The sequence below is a fragment of the Panthera pardus genome, unplaced genomic scaffold (assembly GCF_024362965.1).
Source record: "Panthera pardus isolate Hobbes unplaced genomic scaffold, ASM2436296v1 HiC_scaffold_15, whole genome shotgun sequence".
Classification (NCBI taxonomy): domain Eukaryota; kingdom Metazoa; phylum Chordata; class Mammalia; order Carnivora; family Felidae; genus Panthera; species Panthera pardus.
Genome location: NW_026526710.1, coordinates 82,893,767 through 82,916,231, shown reverse-complemented (window position 1 = coordinate 82,916,231; position 22,465 = coordinate 82,893,767). Strand labels below are relative to the sequence as shown.

The 22,465-nt window shown below is 40.7% G+C and overlaps 1 protein-coding gene across 10 annotated transcripts in view; it reads left to right on the top strand.

Annotated features, from left to right (window-relative positions):
• Positions 1-22,465, top strand: part of NETO1 (neuropilin and tolloid like 1) — a 126,764-nt gene that overhangs the window by 65,982 nt on the left and 38,317 nt on the right. For 9 of the 10 annotated variants that reach the window (XR_008422317.1, XR_008422316.1, XM_053902832.1 and 6 more), the window contains exons 5-7: positions 313-354; positions 473-600; positions 10,916-11,144. Coding sequence is in view for 8 of the 10 variants with exons in the window: in XM_053902832.1 (XP_053758807.1) it covers positions 313-354; positions 473-600; positions 10,916-11,144 (399 nt within the window). In the remaining 2 variants the exon portion in view is untranslated. Of the gene's footprint in view, positions 1-312; positions 355-472; positions 601-10,915; positions 11,145-22,465 lie in introns of those variants that run through there. The other variant, XM_019423678.2, reaches the window with a different exon arrangement.

Genomic DNA, 22,465 nt, shown 5'->3' with positions numbered 1-22,465 from the left:
AAACAACCAGTGTCCGATTGTGGAGTCCGAAACGGTGAGCAGTATTTCCATTTGACGATTACATGAAGAGTGGCCTTGGAAGGTCTTGAAAAGTGGCTTCTTGCATATTGACGAAAAACCCTGTGGTAATAGTTCGGTTTTATAAATTAACATGTCGGTCTTAACATTACCATGCAGGCGTTTATTTGGCCACTTAATTTCTCTTAATCTATTTCTTGGCAGATTCCTGAATAACGTAATGGTGTATTACTCAACATCGTTTTAAGTAATAAATGCAGAATAAGACTAATTATCTTTTTCTCAATTTTTAAGATCCTGACTTTAAGGACCTTGGCGTTTTGAAACCATTACCAGGTTCGTAACGTAGATATTCAATAATGTTCAGAGGTCTCTGTTTTCTGCTCTGAAATATACTTTTGGTTTATTATTCAAGCTCCATTTTTGTATGTTTGTTTGGCGTTTCGTTATTTAGCATGTGAGTTTGAGATGGGCGGCCCAGAAGGAATTGTGGAGTCTGTACAGATTATGAAGGAAGGCAAAGCTTCTGCCAGCGAGGCCGTGGATTGCAAGTGGTACATCCGGGCACCTCCACGATCCAAGGTCAGTCTTAAGGGGAAAACAGATTCGACAGTCAGCTTGGGAAGTGTCTGCAACATGCACGGCCTTTAACCCACCGGACGCGCTTAGTAGGTTTCAGAGTGCGATCATAAGCTGTCATTCTCTTTCGGTTTTGAAATGCAACCTGTCTCTCCCCATCCAAGGAAACTTTTGGTGTCGTAAATAACATGGAGAGGGTGCTGAAGAGGGCATTTGATCACCTGCCCAAGAGACTACAATATAAGGTGTAGTAGAGAGTGTGCCCAAGAGGCTGTAACGTAACTGCCCCCCGCTGAAAAATGGATTGAAATGCTATCTGTAAGCTAAGATTCTAAGTATAATTACACATACGTTTTTACTGTCAGTATCTGCACTCTGTTCTTGTTTTAACCTAAAACCATATCTTTGGAAGAAATTGCCCAAGACTTGTAAAATCATGTATCTGTGGCATATAAAATACCTTATGATAAGGCTGGGGGTCTGTGCCCAGGCAAAGAGACCAGCCAGGACTTCACCTCCTCTTACCCTCCTTTCTCTCTCTCTCTTTTTTTTGAAAATTTTTTAATGTTTATTGATTTTTGAGAGAGAGACACACGGTCTGAGGGGGGAGGGGCACCGAGAGGGAGACACAGAATCCGAAGCAGGCTCCAGTCTCCGAGCTGTCAGCACAAGAGCCTGATGCAGGGCTCAAACTCCTAGATCGCCGGATCATGACATGAGCCAAAGTTGGACACCCGACCAGCTGAGCCACCCAGGCGCCCGCATCACGCTTCTTTCGATTGTCGTTATGAAAAAGTATTGCTGTGTTACCAAATCCTCTAGTGTTTTCATAATGTGGCAGGAGTTGGAATTTTATGTAGGTTACCTTGAGTTTCAAATGCTGGCAATACTTTCTTAAAATTGTTAATGTATATGTTATGAAATTAAGTATATTAGAGGTCAGATTCAAACCCAGGCCACTATTTTGGAAATACTTCTTTAGAACAACCATACTTATCCTACTACTAAGATATGAAGAAATACTGGGAATGATTTTGTCAGTCACTATCATAGGTGGAGACTGTCGATTATTTGCTTATCCTCCTCTCTTTATTGTTATTCCTCAGTTATATTGTTTCAACCGAGCATTATTGGTTTATTGGGTTTGTAGTTGACTATTTATTGAGCTTGAAACAGTTGGTTATTTCGTTAATAGATTTAGCGGCTCTGTAAAATCTCGAGCACCACGCTGGAGAAATGAAAAAAGCATGCCGGCCACTGTCTTCATGCTTCCAGTTTAATTCTTAGACAAATATGTAACCAACTAATCCAAGGAATGAGACAGGGTTGTTGACGTGTTTATAAGGTGTAGTACAGAGCGGGAGAAGCGCGTGTATACCTCAGAAGGTAAGTCACACGTGGAATCAAATTCCGCCAGGGTGTCCACTGAATTTTAATGAAAAACAGTATTGTATCAGGTAGACAAGGTGGGAGGGCTCTCTAGGTAGAGGGAATAGCCATCAGGGTCATAGAATCATAGGACAGTGAGCTTTTTTTAGGAATTGAGTCATTGAATGTGACCAAGTAGAATGGAGGTGGATGGTGAGTCTTTAAGTCAAAGGGCTCTGTAGGAACCCTAAAGAACTTGGATTCACCCCACTAGCATTAGTGATACACGCAAGAGTTTGAAGCAGGAAAATGGTGTGATCAGATTTGCATTCTGGAAAAGTAGGTTTTCCTTGTGAAGTAGCGACAGAAGACTGAACACTACAGGCAGAAGACCCAGTAGGAAGATGTGGCAGTGATCCCCACGGTGGTGATGATCTCCATGGTGGAGGTGATCCCTACGGTTGAGGTTGAACTCCACAGTGGAGGTGATCCCCATGGTTGAGGTGATCCTCATGGTGGAGGTGATCTCCACGGTGGAGGTGATCCCATGGTTGAAGTGATCCCCATGGTGGAGGTGATCCCCACGGTTGAGGTTGAACTCTACAGTGGAGGTGATCCCCACGGTTGAGGTGATCCCCATGGTGGAGGTGATCCCCACGGTTGAGGTGATCCCCATGGTGGAGGTTGATCCCCACGGTGGAGGTTGATCCCCACGGTGGAGGTGATCCCCTCGGTGGAGGTTGATCTCCACGGTGGAGGTGATCCCCATGGTTGAGGTGATCCCCACGGTGGAGGTGATGCCCACAGTGGAGGCTGGTTGTGACAGTAGACAGGTAAAGGAAATAGTCATGATAGAAAAAGGAGAATTTGGTGGCTGGCTATCCAGGATGAGGGGAAAATAGAGTGATCTTGAGGAAGCGTGTTGGCTTTCTTCACTTGACTTTCCCGTCAATGTGTCTCTGGGGTCTGCGTGCAGTCTGAATGTGCAGCACCCTCTCCCCAGACTTCCAGTTACAGAGATTCAGAGCCGTGCTCTGCTTCCAGTCTTTCCACCAGCAGGTCTCTTTGCATTTGTCCAAATCTTTGAAAACGTTTGTTGTGTTATGAAGAAAGACACAGTGATCCCTCCTTAAAAACAAAACAAAACAAAACAAAACAAAAAACCAAGGCTGTTCGCAACATAAAAGGCAACCCCCTGCCTGGATTATAAGGGAGCTAGATTGCTCTCTTACATAATCTGTGGGTTCACATGCAAATGCTATTCATTTTTCTTAAACTCTATGAATGAAAGATTAGAAAAAAATTTTTTTCCAGCTGGAAACATTTGAGCCCCACCTCATTGTTGTTCCCGGCATCTTTGTCCCTGGAGTGTTAAAGAGAGGGTTTTTATGGGAGTGTAAACACATCGTTTTTTTTTTCCCCCCGGATGGTAAATAGGCTGTCTTTTGTACAATTCCAGAGTAACAATACCCAGTGTACCTGTCTGTTACAGAATTTGGCATTCTGTGACCCAAAGGGGAAGCCGCCTGCAGAGTTAGACAAAGATGACTCTATTGTGACAGGCTTTCTCTGCGAAATTAAAGGTGATAGGATAGGAAGTGGCTTTGAATAACGGTGGAGAAAAGCAAGAATATGACTGCCTATGTGGGCTTTCTGTTGTTGCAGACTTCCTAGCAGCTTGTGAGACTAGACTGTCAAAGCACAAGTTAAACTTGAAGTGGCCCGTGGTGAATTTTTGAATGATAACTGGGGATTGAAACATAGTTGCACAATGCAACTAATGCTAAATAGCTCACTGGGGTTCTACTAAAACGTATATCAAGTATTTACATTGCTTCTCAGACTTTTTGACAAATAGAAAATAGTAACACAGATGATCACCTTTAATTAGAAGGTGATTCATCCAGATTTCTTAGAATTTGGCATGCTAGAGCCAGAAAGAACATTGGAAATCGGCTACTGATTGGCTCATTTAAAGGTGAATAAGCTAAGACAGGATAATGACGTCTTACCCGGGGTTAAGAGTGGAATCCAGAGATGTCCCTCTGTAGATTCTAGAACAAGGATGGCCACAGGGTCTTATGGCTTCCTGTTCTGGATCTGGTACAGAAAAGAACCAACAGGGAAGAATGTTGGATGATCACAGCAGGGTACCTATTTGAATGTTAATTCCGTGAAGGCTGGGCCTTCTTTATCTCTAGATACTTAGTACCAAGCCAAATGACTGTCATTCAGTTAAAACTCAGAATAAAACAACAAACTGATGTGTATCTAGAAAAATGGATGTGGTAGCCATCTTCAGACATTTAAAGGACTGTCGTAGGACAGACGAACAGGCAGGTAAGGGCTAATCTGCAGTGTTTCAAGTATTACAATTTATTTGAATGCTCAAAGCTGGAAAAAGAATAGCTTTTGATTCAGTACAAACAGGGTTTCTGCTTTTGGTTTTAATAATGGAGCCGCCCCAAAATCAAATCCATAAGAAGAATCCAAATAAAGTTTAGCAGAAATTTTGTACAATAATGTTAAAGTCAGGTAATTTTTTTGGCCCAGGTAACATTAAACTCCTTTCAAGATCAAAACGTGATGAGTCTCTGATAAATGCCCAAATATTTGGTTTGTTAGTACAGAGCTAAGGCGAGATTTCCATATCCTGACTCCCGGTCTGGTGTGATGTCACAAAACCACACTATTTGGGGGAAATTGTCAAATTTGTTAAGATAGGAAAAGAAATAAATCAAACACTTATAAAAGTACAGCAGTGAAAATAATTAACTTAACGATTAAGGTGTTGGGACAATAAAACTCTAGCTTTTAGTAATCACCCATCATTTAAAACTTCACGTTAGTGTTTAATGTGTTGTCACGTGACTCAAAAATGTTTTAAAGAAAATTAGCATTAAATAAACAGGAAAACTTGACAATTATAGTAAGTCAATATTTTATAGTGAAGTTGCTTTAAAGTTAATTATATGATGAACTTAATTGTAGGCAGAATCTTAGATACGACAATCCAGGATTTCCAGCCCCGTCGGTGGAACTGTGAATATAAAATATCACATACCTGATTATGTTAAACTACCTGGCAAAGGGATTGTGCCGAAGCAATTAAGGCTACCACTCAGTTGGCTTGGGTTAATTAAAAGAGAGTTTATCCAAGTGAGCCTAATCTAACCACATGAGCCCTTTAAAAGCTGGATTTTCTCTGGCTGTCGGCAGAAGGGGAAGTCAGAGGAACGAAGAACGCTGTCTAAGAGCTAAAAGTGATCCCTGGTAACTGGTCATCGAGAAAGCAGGGATCTTGCTCCTAGAATGGCAAGCAGGTGGGTTTTCAGCCTCATATGCCCTTAGCAGAGAACACAGGCCAGCCCACAATTACTTCTGCCCTACAGACTCAGAGATCCGAAACGGGTCTTGAGTAAAGTTGCTCTATTTCTGGTAACTTGTTATGGGGCAAGGAGAAAACTAACACAAGAGATGAAGGGTAGTAACTATCCTTGATTACAGTGATAAGATTTAGGGTTCTGAAGACTGAGTCTGACTTGATTATCTCCAAACACGGAAACAAAATTGGGTAAACACAACGAAAACCGCCCTTGGACCTGTTAGGACTCCACCCGGTTTGCGAGCGAAATCTCAGTTTCGCACTGTCAGATTTTGGAGACGGACTTTAAGTGCTTTGATACTCGCTCGTACATGCCAGAAAAATCGCCTTGATATTCGTATCAGGACTTGTTGTAGGGTGTGTCTTTTCAACGATTCAGCAAAGAGTATGATGTTCTGATGTTCTCCTCCAAATACAGGGGATGCTGCTACATTCCGAATTCATGGGATGTCATATCTAAAATGATAAGGCTGTCATGTCCGGCCACAAATAAGACAGCAAGCTCAGAAGCCCCAGGCTACACACTTTTTCTTAAGAATGTGGCTTTCTTTATCAAAGTGGAAAGTAGTTCTGAAACCATGGACAGCGTTTCTCAGACCGGAGTGTATTTAAAGTGTATTTTCATGGAGAAAGCTGTTCTGGCAAGTCTTAAATAATTGCCCCAAACAGTGTCTGTGTTCTGCATATCCTTGTGACACGAGGGGAGGGACCAGGTTGAAAGGCTGGTATTAAATGTTTGTTTGTAAATATTATTCCTTAGTAAATTGTTAGCTAGAGTTATTTGCTTTAAGTGCACAAAAGGGATTCTGTTTTCCATATTAGTGTGATTTGGAAGCCAGATATTACTAGAAATTACTTATGTGCTCTGAACCCCCTCTGGTCCTGTTCAATAAATCACTTTGTCAGCTCAAACTCTTGGTGATTGATTAGAAAGAAGAATGCATCAAAATGATTCACTGAGAGGAGATGGTAATCTGACTATTTTACTGGGGTTATATATGATTCTGTTTATCATTTCCCCTTTTTCTCAGCAGAGAGGCTAAAGAACTTTCTGTAGTTTTCTACCTTAAATAAAAACCGTGACAGTCTTTCCCTCGGTGATCTTATGGCCCAAACCTTAGGCTGGCAAGATACCATTTAAGTCATAATATAAGGAAGGCTGTGAGATGATGTATCCTAGAGCTAGTGTGGAGAAGCACGATCGCTTTTCTGGCTAATGACATTGGCTTTTGCCCCAACAGCTCTGCCCCCAGTAAAGGTAATAACCGCTGGCATGTTTTACTTCTTTTCTTCAATGATTAAGAAAAATGAAGTTAAACAATAATGGAATGCTCCAGAAGGGAATATATAAAAATCCAGTGACTAATTGTTCACTTCCTCCAGAAATAGTATTCTGTCTACTAAGAATGGCCTTTAAATAGAAAAAGGGGCTTAGATTTCTGTCACTCCATTTCATGTAAGAATACACATCAGTCACCTCGCATGGAAAATGTGGAAACTCTCTAGAGCTGTAAAATGAGAAACTATGGGCTGAATATGCAAATTGCCTTTCTAACAAGAGCAGTGCTTTTCTGTAAACCAATCTTTTTAAGAAAATTTAAGACAGCCATTTATTTCAGAGGGACCCATTTGTTTTCTGTGACCCTCGTTTTTATCTGGATTTGCCAACAGCTTGGTTTTGCTTGCTCACTTATTTGTTTTATTGGTGTTTGCTTTCTTTAACTTTGTGACTTTCTTTCTGGGCTATAAGTCTGTGATAATTAAAAAAAAAAATTATAGGAGTCTGTGCAGTGCAGTGAGAAGTAGCAAATGTCCAGCAGACCTGAGTTCAATACCAACGACTTACCTAAGGGCCTGGGTCACTGTGAGAAAGTGACTTGGCTGTACCCACCCCCCCCCCCCCATCTCGGCCTTTTCATTTTAAAATGGCTGCAGCAAGTGTATGTTGTTACTGAGAGATTTGAGCGAAATCATGCGTCAGCGCAATGTCTTAGGTTATTGCCGGTACACGATGCAAATAATAAATTAGCATCTTAAGCCGGGCTTCTACATGCAGCGTAAGAAAGATACTCGAAATAATTGTTCAGGCCAATTAGGCCACTGACTCATTCAACCTGGAAACAGCAGGCTCTCAACTATCTGTCTTTCTTAAATTAGTCAAACGATTAATTCCTTCTTTCTGTGGGCATAGTGTTTGGTTTTTATAGCTTTGGAAGGACACTGGAGGGAAGGGTTACTTTACAAGACACTCCAAAGGATCTTTGCACCTCCCCTACCCAGTATTTCCTCCTATCGGTAACTATGCATATTTACGATTCTAATTGCAAATTCTTTTGAGGGCTAAGAAACTCGGTTGGGTTGACCGTATGGTACTTGAAGATTAAAATATGTATTTGATTTTTTGTTGCATTTAGCAGGTTTATTACCTTATAAGAAAAAATCTCTAGATTTTATAGGTATTTATATTTTTATAGTGCTTTCAATTTGTTTCCTTTAGTCAGGATGGGGTGATGAAGTACAGTGAAAAGAGCTGTAAAGCAAGGAGTAGGTATTTTATTCCTATCGAAGGTTCCCACATTGATTTACTTACATCCCTTGAGCAACTTTTTTGTCTCCTTCGCTCCAGCTTCATGGTCAAGGTCATCAGAAACACCCAACACCTTGTTATAAATCCACGTGGAAACTCATAAAACAAAGCAGTTAGGAAAACCCTGGAAGGTTTAACATTCCCAGGTATGCCTGGTTCAAGGAGACATTTTGGCGTTTCCCGGATGGCTTTCAGGAATGTAATATTTGGTTGGGAAAAGTGAATCCTAGATGGGTTACCTGAGTAATAGTTGACCTTCTGATAAAATAAAGTACAACGCCACTGGGAAGGAGGAACATGCAAGGTGTTTTAGGACGTATATATTATGTGTGTAGTCACGGCAATTAAAGTTAACATCAAAGTGTCTGGAAATTTTAGATTAGCTCGAACTGTAATGTTACAGACCGCCTGTGTATGTGAAAACCTCACCAAGCAAAGCATAATAAAACTCGAGTGCCTCCCAGTGTTTCTCAGTTTTTGTCCATTTCTCCCTATTTCTCTGTTGTTCTTCCTCAAATTTATAGGAGTATTTCTGGACTTGGGACTCCCATTTTATTATGTTCAGTCAGTTCTCCCTAATGAGTCTGTAACAAACTGTCTTGTGGTTTTCTGACAGTTCAGAGTTATATGAAAAATACCCTGTTTGGGGAATTTTTGCGTATGATTTCCTACTGCAAGAAATAAAAGGCCAGTTATTCTGTATAATTATTAGTTACAGCCCTTAAAACAGTCGGGTATACAGGGACGCAATCACTAGTTGCCGGGTACTGAAATAAGTGAAGTCAATGACAAAATAGAACTTTCCAGTCAGTCAGTCAGTCATTCACAGGCACATCCCCTCAGGAACTTTGATGGAGTGCCCCGCATATACAACACATGGTTCGACACTTTGAGTACAAAAACGTACACCTCTGCCCCAGCTTTTTGGGAGCACGTGGTTTAGTGACACTAAAGTTTCATAGAACCAGTAACTAAAGCTTATAATACATTCAAACTAATATTTTATCATAGAGGATGTAGAGAATAATTCTACCGTGGCTGGAGAGTGGGGGCACTTGAATATTCGGCACCGGTGTGTAAAAAAATATCAGGAAGAGGTTAGTAGGCAGAAAATAGGGATGGTCATTTTTGTGTGACTAATGTCATATGCATAGAGGATGGCATTTTGTAAAGTAAGTGTGAAATATTCAAACAGAAGAAGAAGACTTTGCCCGTTCGTGATTTTTAAGCTTTTTTTTAAAAAAATATAATTATTTGGAAGTAGTTAAAGATTGTAGTAGGATTGTTAAATTTGTTTCTTAGAAATATAACTTTGGGGGCGCCTGGATGGCTCAGTAGGTTGAGCGTCCGACTTCGGCTGGGGTCATGATCTCGCAGTCTGTGAGTTCGAGCCCCGCATCGGGCTCTGTGCTGACAGCTCGGAGCCTGGAGCCCGCTTCGGATTCTGTGTCTCCCTCTCTCTCTACCCCGCCCCCACTCATGCTCAGTCTCTCTCTCTCTCCGTTAAAAATAAATAAACATTAAAAAAAAAAAAAGAAATATAACTTTGACTGGGCCGGGCTGTGGGAATGAACTGGAAAGTAAGAAACTAGGACATATCCAGGGCCGGCAGGAGACTGCTGAAATATCATAGACCTGTCAGAGATGGAAAAGAACCATTCTGAAGGTGAAATTAATAAAGATCAGTACCCCATTCAGTTAGAACATTGAGGACAGAAGAGAAATGTCTTTTAATTTGAAACATTGAAACTTTTAAATTTAGGGCAGACATACTGAATCTGAGAAAGTTTTGTTTTATGGGATTCAGAGTTTATGAATAAATGAGCAAAATGAATATAGAGATGGAAGCGATTGATTTGTAGGTGAACGCGTGTCTTTGGTTTACATCCATACCGCATTAATGACAGAAGGGTATAGAAGACGAACTCTCATACATAGCCTTGCGTGTTAGAAAACACTTAGTCACTTAGTAAGTATTTGTGAGGATGCCTTCTGTATTTCAGAACTATTCCAGATATCCCTGTCACAGAGCACAGATTGTTTTTTTTCTTTATATCACTTCTTTTGCTGTGACATTACGTCCCGGTGTCATGGTTTCATGACACATATTTTCAACACCGAGCCTCACTCTTTTGTTCACTGTTGTGTCCCCAGGGCCCTTAACAGTGTCTGGGACAAAGTCAAAGGCCAGGGTGTAGGTAATGCCAAACTGATGGCGTGCATGGACAGATGACTTCTTTTCACACTTATCTGTAGCTAAATTAACTGCTTGTGAGTTTTTACTGTCCATCGGAACAGAGTCAAATAATATCTGTTGACCATGAAACCGCATCATCTGCAGCAGCGTCATATTGTGGGAGGGTCAGAGCCTTGGGAGTTAGAGAGACCCCGTCTGATCTCCAGTTTATACCAGCGGAGTCTTAGTTTCATCATCTGAATAGGACGATAAAACTTTGTAGAGTAGTTGGGAGTATTTAAAAATAATCTACGGTGTAGGTTGCATGGGGCATTGTTACCCATTAAATGTTAATTTAATTTTTATTTATGTGGACTTAACTAAATGGCTTTGACTCTATGTTGTGGTGAGAATAATCATAGATTAGCGCCCTTTCTTTAAATTTTTTTTTAACATGCTCTACTTGAAAAATGAAGCAATGTGGTTATGGGAAGGGATTTAAACAAAGTGAAATCAGAGACTATCTTTTGACACCATTTCTGGTTCCTTTACTATTAATTCAAACAAGTTGTTATCCTACATGTATGTCCATGAAGAAAGGAAAATAACACTTGAAAAAAATAGTAAGCACGGTTTGATGTTAGTTGTACATCTTTATTTCCTGCTATCCCCAGGAGAAAAATCATAAGACTGAGTGTAATCAAGACTGTCTTGTGAGACTAGAGAGAGAGGCTGGTACTCACTGAACTACTTGCGTGTTTCGATCTGCGGAAATGACCGCGGCTTTGTTGTTACTTTACAGATCTACCTACGTTTCTTGGACTACGAGATGCAGAATTCCAATGAATGCAAAAGGAACTTTGTGGCCGTGTATGATGGGAGCAGTTCCGTGGGGGACCTGAAGGCTAAGTTCTGCAGCACCGTGGCCAATGACGTCATGCTCCGCACAGGTCTTGGGGTCATCCGCATGTGGGCCGATGAGGGCAGTCGAAACAGCAGATTTCAGATGCTGTTCACATCCTTCCAAGAACGTAAGATTCTCTGCACTTGACTATTTGTCCTTCACATATGTCATATGATGCAAGTCTCGTAAGCCGCTAATGGTGTTTTGTCCATGCAGCGTGAGCACAGTGGGGTGCGTTGTAACAAGGTGTTAATAACACTGAGATTCCCTTTCCTTCATTCTGATCCAGCGGCCGGAGAGAGTTACCTATTACATTCTGCTTCCTTATTTTAGCATACGCATGATAGCCTTGGTTAAGACAGTTCCCGCTTCGACTGGGAAATGAGGATTTTGTTTGTCTCTGGTTTAGCTCTTACGAAGCGTCTGGAACTTCAGCAGCTTCTGATGAAGTTTAAGTTTAAGTCTTAAAAACCTGCATAAAAATATTTGGTAGGTTCTCTTTAGTAAGCTTCTCTTGCAATTCCATTTATTGCAAATAGGTCTGAGACGACCGAGTTCCCATTAAAGTAAGCAAAGAGAGAGAATTGCCTGGGAGGAGAGTAAATAGAAAAAGTTTCAGAAAATATTTAAAATGGCACCATGGGTGATATCCAGAATTATGTGCAAACCGCAGCAATTTTAGAAAATTATGTTCTAACAAATAATGAGTCACATTAATAGATATATTTGGAATGTTCTTCAGAAACCCTGAATAATTCATGTTTAATAAATTTATACAAATGAAAAAAAAATAATCCTGAAAAATTCCGCTTTAGGAAATCAGCAGCCTGTATTTTGAAACTATATATTTTTAAATAGAAAAAATAGTTTTGAAATCGCCAGAATTTCTCAGTGATTGGCACAGCATCCAATATTTTTTCAATTCATAAATGTGAAATATATTAGACAATTCTTTCAGGTAGTGAATAGGTTTGGCTTTAAATTCCTGTCTGACTACCCAGTTGGAGAATTCTGGGACCCTGGAAGTGGCAAACGTCTCAGTCTGTGTCAATCTCGATTCCACCATGGAGTGCATTATCTCTCCTGGGATTACTGCAGATTGAAACAGCATGTTGCTATCATGTCCTCATTTCAACAGTTGATCAAAATGTTAGAGGTAGAGCATTTTTATGTCAGCAAGGTATTGGGCCAAAAAAAAAAAAATCTCGTCGTTTTCTTGGTTAGAGTGGGAAGAAATTCAGACTACAAGGTCAGCCCATTTGGTGTCCTTGCTGATTACCCCACTGTCACCAATAGGTTTTGCCTTTGGTGGGGGGGGGGGGTTAAAGGTACTTATTTGATATCCTTATCAATGTTGGGTGATAATATGTTGAAAACTCGTATTTCATTTAAATGATACACATAAGGAAGGGCTAGCTAACATGTTAGATAATATAATCAATTTTTTTAAAAGATCACAAACATCTATTTTTATCAACACGATACCGTAAAATCCAATGGGGGTAAAAATGAAAAAATACATCCTTAGGTTTCAAATATCAATTAAAACAACAATAGTATAGAAGAGCCCTGCCTCCTAGGACTTCCTAAAGTTTTATTTCATTCAAACACAATATGAGCTAAAGCTTGTTTTTGTTTTTGTTTTTTTAACAATTGGCAAAAAATATCTTTTGCAGTATTAGCTTCTATGAAGGAAAGGTAGGTAAACAACTCAAAGAAGGTCGGCTCTTGGGGAGCCTCACTGGTCAAACTGTAGATTTGCAGCACCTATTCTGTTCTGGGTATTGTTAATAAGGAGGATCATCCATGGGAAGTGGCTGGCCAGGATGCAGAAGCAACTAGAATCATGAGACAAAGTCAAAGGAAGAGCGGCGTAGTTTATCTGAGAGATTTTGTTGTTGTTTTGTTCTAAATGTGGTCACTACCTGAGACTCACGCTGGTGATACGGATTGATGTCTGAAAGGTGAGATTTGTTTGTTAAATTGTAGGGAAATGTTGGAGCGATACTTAGGAAAAACGTGTAGCTCACAGGATGTGTGGTATTCCCAAACTGAATGGATTCCCATAGAAGGTACAGGCTCTGGCTAGGTGGCAGTCAGTCTGCAAATGGGTCACCAGGTGGTGTGAATGGTGTAGGGGAATGTCTGAGTTTTGTAGGGAACAAACTGGTAAACTTCGCTGATCCCGTTCAACTCTAACACTGATTGAGTTCCATGAGTCTTTAAGATCCTGCTGGTACAAGAAACGATGCATTATGTCATACTGTGCAGATGCCATTGGAAGTATTTCTATTTGAGCTGAAAGAAAGAGTTTTCATGCAGGTACGTAAACGATCTCCAGAAGTCCTCCAAGCGGGTGGACTTTTCAAAGTTGAATCCAGAAAAACCATGGCATCCGTCCTCCATAGGAGGAAAGCACCCCAATTTTTATGTTCCTGCACAGTGGATGGCTTATCACGGTCACGTCAGTGACAGGTGGTACAGTAGCATTCTCTGTGTTTATCTCATAAAGTTTACAATAGCTCTGATTAGAACAAATTTATCGTCCATGTCATGTTTCCTCTGTAGCTTTTTGATATTTTGCATTGTATTGCTTTATTTTTGGCTGAAACTGGTTGGACTTCAACCATGACATGCCAAGGATCAAAGACATTGTGTGATGACGTGTGTGGGTATGGACCAAGCCTTTCCGTATCAAAGTCAAGGTATTCCAGATAAGAGATGAAAATTTCAAAACAACAAGAAATGAACTTCGATCAGTGCTAATACTTCGGTGATGCTACTGAGTGGCTTAGGTCGTTTTAAGGACTTTAATGAGGAAATAAAGGAACTCTATTTATGACGTTTCAAGTTCCCCAAATGGTATTGTTCTAGTCCATATTGGTGGCTAAGAAAGTATTTTGCATTACCTTTTTGTTTTCTTGATGATGATAGGTATAACATTTATATAGTATATATATCATATATGTAAACATAGTTTATATGTAATATACTCTCTTATTTATATTATATAATCCATATATAATATTAATAATATACATGCCTCTAATCTTACTCCATACACATCCACACACATATGGAGTGAAAACTATTGGTGTGAAATCAACGACCAGCTTTGTCTTACTCAAATAATAAGAAACCACTTTGACGTTTTTCTTGGTTCTTAGCATTTATTAGGCAGTATGCCCAGTGCAGCGTTGAGAAGTGCTTACGGCACATTCAACAATATTCTAATATATGTCAAAAGGTCTCATGTCGGGACCATATGATGTAGTTTTTTGAGTAGAGTTGACACCCAATGTTCCATTAGTTTCAGGTGGACAACTTAGTGATTTGACAAGTTTGTCCATGATGCTATGCTCACCACAAGTGTAGCTCCCCTCTGCCCTACTACAGCACTGTCACAATATCAGTGACTCTGTTCCTTATGTTCTGCCTTTTACTCCTGTGACTTACTCAGTCCATAACTGAAAATGTATCTCCCCTCTTCTTCGCCCCTTTTGTCCATCCCCCCAACCCATCCCCTCTGGCGACTATCAGTTCATTCTCTGTACATATAGGTCTGATTCTGGTTTTTGTTTGTTATATTTTTAGATGTTAAAGGAGAGCTCAGGGACTGTCTCTTCTAATCCCAAACATTTTGTGAATTCAGACAGAATAAGAAAAGATCCAGGGAAGGAAACTGACTTTCCCTGCGCACCCAAAACTCCATGCTTAGTGATTGAACAGTCCCGTGGCAAGGATCGAAGACCTGATTCTGAAGCTCATAAGTTCTCTTGTGGATGACTTTATCACTTGTAAGGAATGGACAGAGCTCCCATTTTCTAAAGATGATGAATGATAAAGATGACGATAACAATAGGGAACACTTCTACATCAGTCATATAGCTCAGACATGTCAACACTGGTTTATGTGCTTTTCAACCTGAATTTTGATGCCTCTGTCCTATCCGCTGTGCCTTCTGTCTACATGTTGCACAAACATGCTATAATCCTACAGTACTCCACTTTCCTATGCCCTACAAGATTAGACTCAAGTAAAATTATAACCAGGGACTTCTGCTCTGGAACATACTAAGCTAGAGACTAATGGATGCTAAACTGGTGCTGATTTGTTACACATCAATGGAAAACTATTGCAGGTTTTGGTACTGAAAGTGAGGTGTCGCCCTAACAAATATCTAAAACGTGGAAGCGGCATGGGATCAGGCAGTGGTCATAGGTTGGTCGAATTTTGAGGAGCATGCTAGAAAAGGGCTGCATTGCGTTAGATGGGCAGAATAAATCTGGACTCCGAGGGCTGCTGGGGAGGGCTGGGACGGAACCGGGGGAAGGAAATCGTTGTTTTGCCGTGGCGGAAAGCTCAGAGAAATTGTCCTGCAGGACCTGCTGAGGGACCAACACTGGCTACGTGACTAAGTAAATTACTGCAGAGAGTGTTGAAGGCATAGCCTGGCATCTCTTGCTGCTTACAGTAGCTTGTGAGAGGGAAGAAGCAAATCGAGGGGAGAACCCGTGAGCAAAAAGCAATCAGGACCCGAAGGTTTTGAAAACTGCCAGCCTCTCCAGGTGGCAGAGATGTTAAAAAGTCAGAAGTGACTGCCAAACGCATGGCAGGGGATGAGGCTGAATGTGTGACCGTATAGCCTCTGCTAAATCACCAGAGACAGCAGAAGAGCACAGTGTCGGTAACAGAAGGGCCCTTTCCGGAGGTTGGAGGTATGGCTCACAGATCTTCCAGACTGGAGGGCATCCAGGAGGACTAGGGCGCTGACCCTCAGCCACCTCAGCAGGACCCATGGGGAGAGACAGGATTGCATCAGAGACTTTGGGTGAGCATCTGTCTGAGAGCAAAACCCAGTGAATTTCAAGTCAGGGCCACGGGCTTCTCGAGAAGACCACTTCAGCAGAAACTCTTTTGGTTTGGGCTGAAAGAGGCAGAGTACCGATGAAGAGACATCGTCAGAACCCCCAAATTCTTGTGGCATGGAGCCATCAGATAAAAGTGCCCAACTGCAAACGTATGTCACCATTCATAGAAAGGAAGAGTGACAGCACAGCACCACCAGCCTGGAGGGTGAAGCTCATAGAGACAGAGGGTTTTTCCTAGAAATGGAAACACAGTACCAAGAAATCCAGCATTTGTCCTGCTGGACTTCAAAACTATTATGGATCAGAGACTCCCGTTTACTCTCCATTCTCCCTATTTCCAACCAGACTCTATACCCATGATGCTGTGCCTCTCCCACCATTGTGTGATGGAGTGTTGGGACAGGTGATTTGTCTCTTTGGTTCTGGGGTCTAACGGGGGGAGGAAAAATGGTCTCTTGGGGCTACGGTCTAGACTCCTATAAGGGCTGAACCTAGGAGCCTCTTCTGTACCACATTTAGATGGCTTAGGTGTGAGGTTTGGGACTTTGAGTCAGTGCTGTAGTGCGGTGATACTCACGGGAGCCGTGAGAAAGGGAGAATCTATTTTGCATCCATGACAAGAGTGAGGCACTGGGAGCCAACGAGTGGGCAGTGATAGGCAGTGATGACCCCAACATTTCCACCTTTTGGTGTATAGAGCTTATACATACCTCTCCGCTGAGTGCAGGAAGAATCTGAACATCATGGAATGTCACTCCGTGATCATGTTACATTTCGTGGCAAAAGGGATTTTGCATGAGTAGTTAAGGTCCCTAATCAGTGACTCTGAATTAATCAAAAGGGAAACTGTCCTGGTGGGGCTGAGTATACACAAAAAATACTGGTGATAGTCTTTAAGCCCTTTTAAAAGAAGGTCTAAAAGGCATGAATGCAAGAAGTCAGAGGCATTCTAAGCTGTAGCAAATACTCCTGCTGGCATTTACGGAGCACGCTGCTGTCACCGACTTTGAGTCTGGAGTTCTCTCTTGTGCAGCAAAAGAGCGGACACAGAATTGAATATGAGAGAGGCTAATGTCAGGGAGGAGACAAGAGTCCTGAGCAAGGGTCCTGTTTCTGTTTTATTAGGACCAGAAGGCTTACATATGTGATGGACATGCAGAAAGAGACAATACAACAGTGATCATTAACTCGCGTGTGAGAGAAAAGGGGTTTTGATGGTATGTGGTGTTAGGGGTCAGGGTCAAGACAACGTCCCGGTGGTGAGAAGACGGCCATTTACTGCAGGCACTGGGCACCGTGTCTATTTTAACTTTTCTAGGGCTTAGACAGATAGAGGGTGCCACCTCACTAACACGGCATTTTTCTCACTAATTCGCCCTGGGCACTTTCGCCCTGTAGCTGCTTTTCCCTCTATGCTTTGTTTTATTTCACGATTAATCCTGGGCTCTTTTGCCCTGGTGCAGCGACTCTCCGACTCTACCTGTGCTTGGACACTTTCATCCTGTGGCGACTCTCCCCCCTAAGCCTTGTTAACCCATTGGTGCAAGCTCAGAGAATTCTTAAACTTATTCCCCACACATTGCCACGTTGTAGAGAAGACCATGTGGCAGAGCATGGGGGTAGGCTTTGGGAGCCGAGAATGTTGCCCATCTGAGAGCCAGGGAGACAGGGGGAGCCTCAGTCCAGCGACCCAAGAGACGGAGTGCTCCCAATGACCTGAATGTAAGGCGGTAAGGTTGTAGTAATTTGTTACTTCGCAATAGAAAACCAAAACACATTCCTGTTGTAACAATATGCACTTTCGAAGGCACTAGATAATCCGGATGTCAATCTGTATGTGTCACTTACATATATTAACTGATACGTTATGATTTATTAACTGGTTCATGCTTTTTCTAGATTTGGTAGTTGAGGAGATGCGGCAAGGTAGAATTGTAGGAAAGATATAAAAAACAATCACTCTAACATCAGCTTGACCCTAAAAGTAGAGTGGCCACTAGGTTATTAACCTAGGCATCCGTGTTTTCATTTTGATACTTACTTGGAATCCCTCCATCCGCCATTTTGTTCCTTCATCTAACGCATAAGCACCCAACCGCTGATGGCCCAGAGATGAATGGGATGGGGCTACCGCACTCATTCGAACTGAATTGCAGCGTGTGACTCACTCCAGAACACGTTCATTTCCATCTGGCACTCTACTCCACCCCGTCACCACGTACTTCCTCATCGACTTTAGTGAACTATCCACTGAAACGCTGTACTTTAAAAAGCCTTACTCTTTTCTCATAGGGTCTTGTTTTCCTCTCTCTCCAGCATTTGTTTATATTAGTAGCATCTTTGCTCTTTGGCCACAGCGAGCGATTATTATTTCACCGTTTAGTTTTATTATTGTTTCTTGTCTGGAGCATAGTTTGGCATGCCATCTGTCTCTTGTGTCCACAATTTACATTCTGTCCGCCGGGGTGCACATGCCCAACTTTGCAAGATACAAGTAAAATTGTTCTGTGACCTCAGTAAACTAAATTTGGTGGATCCTCAGGGTGAAAAGTTGCAGAGATGTTTGATTAGAAGCGTCCAAGTGCACTGAGCTCAGGAGCTCTCTGAGAATACACACCAAAACATATTGATGATCATCAACTCACAACAATAATGTTTCATTTGCTCTCTAGAAAAAGCAAGCCCCAACACAATTACAAGTTTGGGGTAAATGATAAGATCCAAAGGCATGGTGTTTTCCTGCATTTCACCCAGGAAAGAAAATGACCTTCATTAGAGGAAGCCATGCTGCTGATCGTAAACTGATGTTTTAATGTAGAGATCTCCATGCCTCACTGTTAAGAGTCGGTGCGTTTTGAAACATTGAAGACTACTTTGCTAATACAGGAAATATTTACTTATATCTGTCATACAGCTGCATAAATACCAGATGGCACATATAGAAATATCAGTAAGACACAGAATATGCTGGCAAAATTGCTGCACATGTGTCCTATTTTGGCACCTGTTTCTAAAGTAAACATAAAACACTGTGTGGCTAGGGGATGTATCATATATATAAGCATCAAAAGTAAGATAGGCGTTAATATAAAAACATAATTAAAATAAAAAAGGAAAAGCTGAATTGAATAATTGGCAACAAAAACAGGAGGGTAAACATTCTTAACTATGAAGAATAAAGATTGGAGTGCCCGGGTGGCTCAGTCAGCGGGGTGTCCAATTTCGGCTCAGGTCATGATCTCACAGTTCATGAGTCCGAGCCCCGCGTCGGGCTCTGTGCTGACAGCTCAGAGCCTGGAGCCTGCTCCGGATTCTGTGTCTCCCTCTCTCTGTGTGTCCCTCCCCTGCTTGTGCTCTCTCTCTCTCTCTCTTTCTCTCTCTCTCTCAAAAATGAATAAAACAAAAAAATTTTAAAGAAGCGTAAAGATTGTATAAGACAATTAGAGAAAGTTATATAAGCCAACGAGAAGAAAATGGGGCAAATAAAGTGAAAAATCAATTCATAGAGAAGCAGAAATGGCCTGTTGGTATAGGAAACATACACCGGTCTGTGTCAGTAAACAAAGAGATGCAAATTTCAGTAGGAATCAGGCCTGTTTTTATCTATTCAATTGTTTAAAAATATAGCCATAATAAAATACCCAGTTTTGTAGATGGTGTGAGAACGAGAATATATGCATGCTTTCTTCTGTTGATCTGAAACTTAATCTAAAAATGTATGTATATATTAGTGATAAGTATGTTTAAAAGCATTTAAACAATGAAAATTAAGTGGCTTGGTTAAATGCTTCTTGGAACCTGTATATATTCTTTTAACTCTTTAGATGCTGTGTTAGAATGATACAAACATTGAGCTATGTGAAAAAAATAAAATTCTCAAAGCAAATATCAAACAAAACACACATAAAAGTATATCGTAAGTATATGTGATAAATATTTAATATAGAGTGTCTGCTGTATATGTAATGCATGTGTGTAGAAGGCAATTCATTTAAGGTAGCAATAGTGATTAATTTTAGGTGTCGAGGTTTTTTGATCCTCAGTGTTTTATGATTTTTCTACAATGAACAGTTATTGTTTTGGTAAACATTTTTTTAAAAGCAATAAATATAACTTTGATATGACTTTCTAAAGAAATGTATTAAATCCAAGAAAACAAGAATATAGATGTTCTTTTCTATGTTGGGAAAATCAAGACACATCTATGATGTCAGGAAATGATAACTAATCAATAGACTTTTCTGGGAGGTGGTAATTATACCAACAGGTGAGGACAGGTCACTATCTAATGACCTGTTCTTTCAGACTAAATAATCACCATGGTTTACACTAGAATTTCTCCACTAGAATTTTTACCCTCAAGACTAGAATTTTACACTAGAATTTTTACCCTCAAGACACTCACCTGATGGCTTGTTTATGGCATGACAGATGCTGATGGCTAAGCCTATGTTTTTCTAATGTCCTTGGAGCGCTAGAGTTGACATCGGTCCTTCCTCCTCTGGGTGACATGAGTGAATCTTTGAGTTTGCTCTAATTTTAAATGATGTCAGTAGTTAGAAAATGTTGCTCTTGACCATTTCATAGCGAATCGTGACTGATGACTTGCAGGGTGTTCTAGTCAAAAGCCATTGGCTACTCATGTCAGAGATCTCACTCTTTTCCCAATTCGGCCTTTCCCGCCCCTGTTGCCGTGTTGTGTGGCCATAGTTCCATCTACAGGGGCTGGTGGATCGTGTTCTGATTCCTCCGAGAAATTAGCTACTGGTGTAAATAGGGACATTGGCTTCATTCCTGTTGCTGTTCCTTAAGCACATTTAGTGTTTAATCAACAAAAATGTATTATTTGAAATAGATGTCACTGGGTTGAAACCATGGTGTCAACAGGGCCACTGTCTTGAGAGGCCGTAGTGAAGCGTGCATTCCCTCACCTGTCCCAGTTTCTAGAGCTGTGCTCTTCCCATTGAGTGGGTTATATAGCTCCTTCTCCTTCAAAGCCAGCAAGGTCACCTTTGGTCTCTCTTGGATTCCTTGTTATATATCACATTCTGTCCCTTGGAGCTCCTCCTTTCCTCTGTAAAGATGCCTGTGATTACCTTGGCCCCTCCTGGATAATCCGGAATAATCTCCACATTGTGAAGCCCATAATCACATCTGCAAAGTCTCTTTTGCATATCAAGTAACGTTCACAAATTCGGGGCATTAGGATGTGGGCATCTTTGGGAGCTATTATTCAGCTTACTGCAGTAGGTTTGCTGTTCTTATTCTGTTTTTATTTGTTTGTTTCTATTAAATTGATAAACTCTTCACCTAAAATTATGAAAAATATAGTTTATTGGACTCGAAGACCAAAGGTACACAATGCCAAATGGTAATGGTGTCTCTAAATACATGTCCCTTTCATGCCCTACTACTGAATATGTATTCTTCTATATAATGAAATTATTTAAAAGTTGAATGTTTTTATTACTACAGGAAAAGTACAAGAAGAGAATGTATCATAAATATATAAATATATAATTTTGGTATGCATGTATGTGTTTTGAATTCTAAAATTAATGTTAAGCATTTTTCACAACAAAATTACAGATTATTTCAAAAAAGTGTTTTGGGCACCTGGGTGGCTCAGTTGGTTAAGCTTCCGACTTCAGCTCAGGTCATGATCTCTCAATCCATGGGTTTGAGCCCTGCATCGGGCTCCGTGCTGATGGTTCAGGGCCTGGAGCCTGCTTCGGATGCTGTGTCTCCCTGTCTTTCTGTCCCTCCCTTGCTCTCCCTCTCTCTCTCTCTCTCAAAATAAATATTAAAAGAATTTTTAAAGTGTTTTAATTGATAAAAAAATCAAAATAGTCTGAAAATATATGAAAGAGTACCCATTTGGTGACAGTCAGTTAATTCCTCTCCTTTCTTATCTATAACACCTTGACTTTAAGCCTCAGTTTCTTTTACAGAAAATGAAGGAGAGGTTATAGAGTAGCTGTGAGTTTTAAATATATGTGTTCAAAACAGAGCTAATGGTAAATGGTTGGTGATAACCATTGTGTCTATTAATGGGATACCAACATACTGAAACCTTTATAGTCAGGAGTTTCTTACTTTCAATATAATGAGAATTTTGAGCAAGGGATAATAATATAAAATTGTATAGTCTGCCAGGGACCTACCCTTCCTTCCTCTTAAGCATGTGATTGAGTCCAGTTGTACCATAAAGAGGATAACGATCAGAAATATTTTAATATTGGAAGTAATACTTGGCTCAAATTACTTTTTTTTAAGTATGTATATAGATTTATAGGCTGGTGGAATAATTAAAATTTAAAATCAATTTTATTGAATGGTTTTTTAGACTAAAATATTTGCCTTCCTTTAAATAATGTTGATTTCCATGTGTATGTGTTGAATTACTCAGAAGATTTTGCAGAATTTTCAACGAACTTTTTATTTATTTTTTTGAGAGAGATAGGAGGCAGTGCAGAGGGAGAATAAGAATCCCAAGCAGGCTCCACACCCAACACAGCCCGAGGTGGGGCTTCATCTCATGACCGCGAGATTGTGACCTGAGCTGAAATCAAGAGT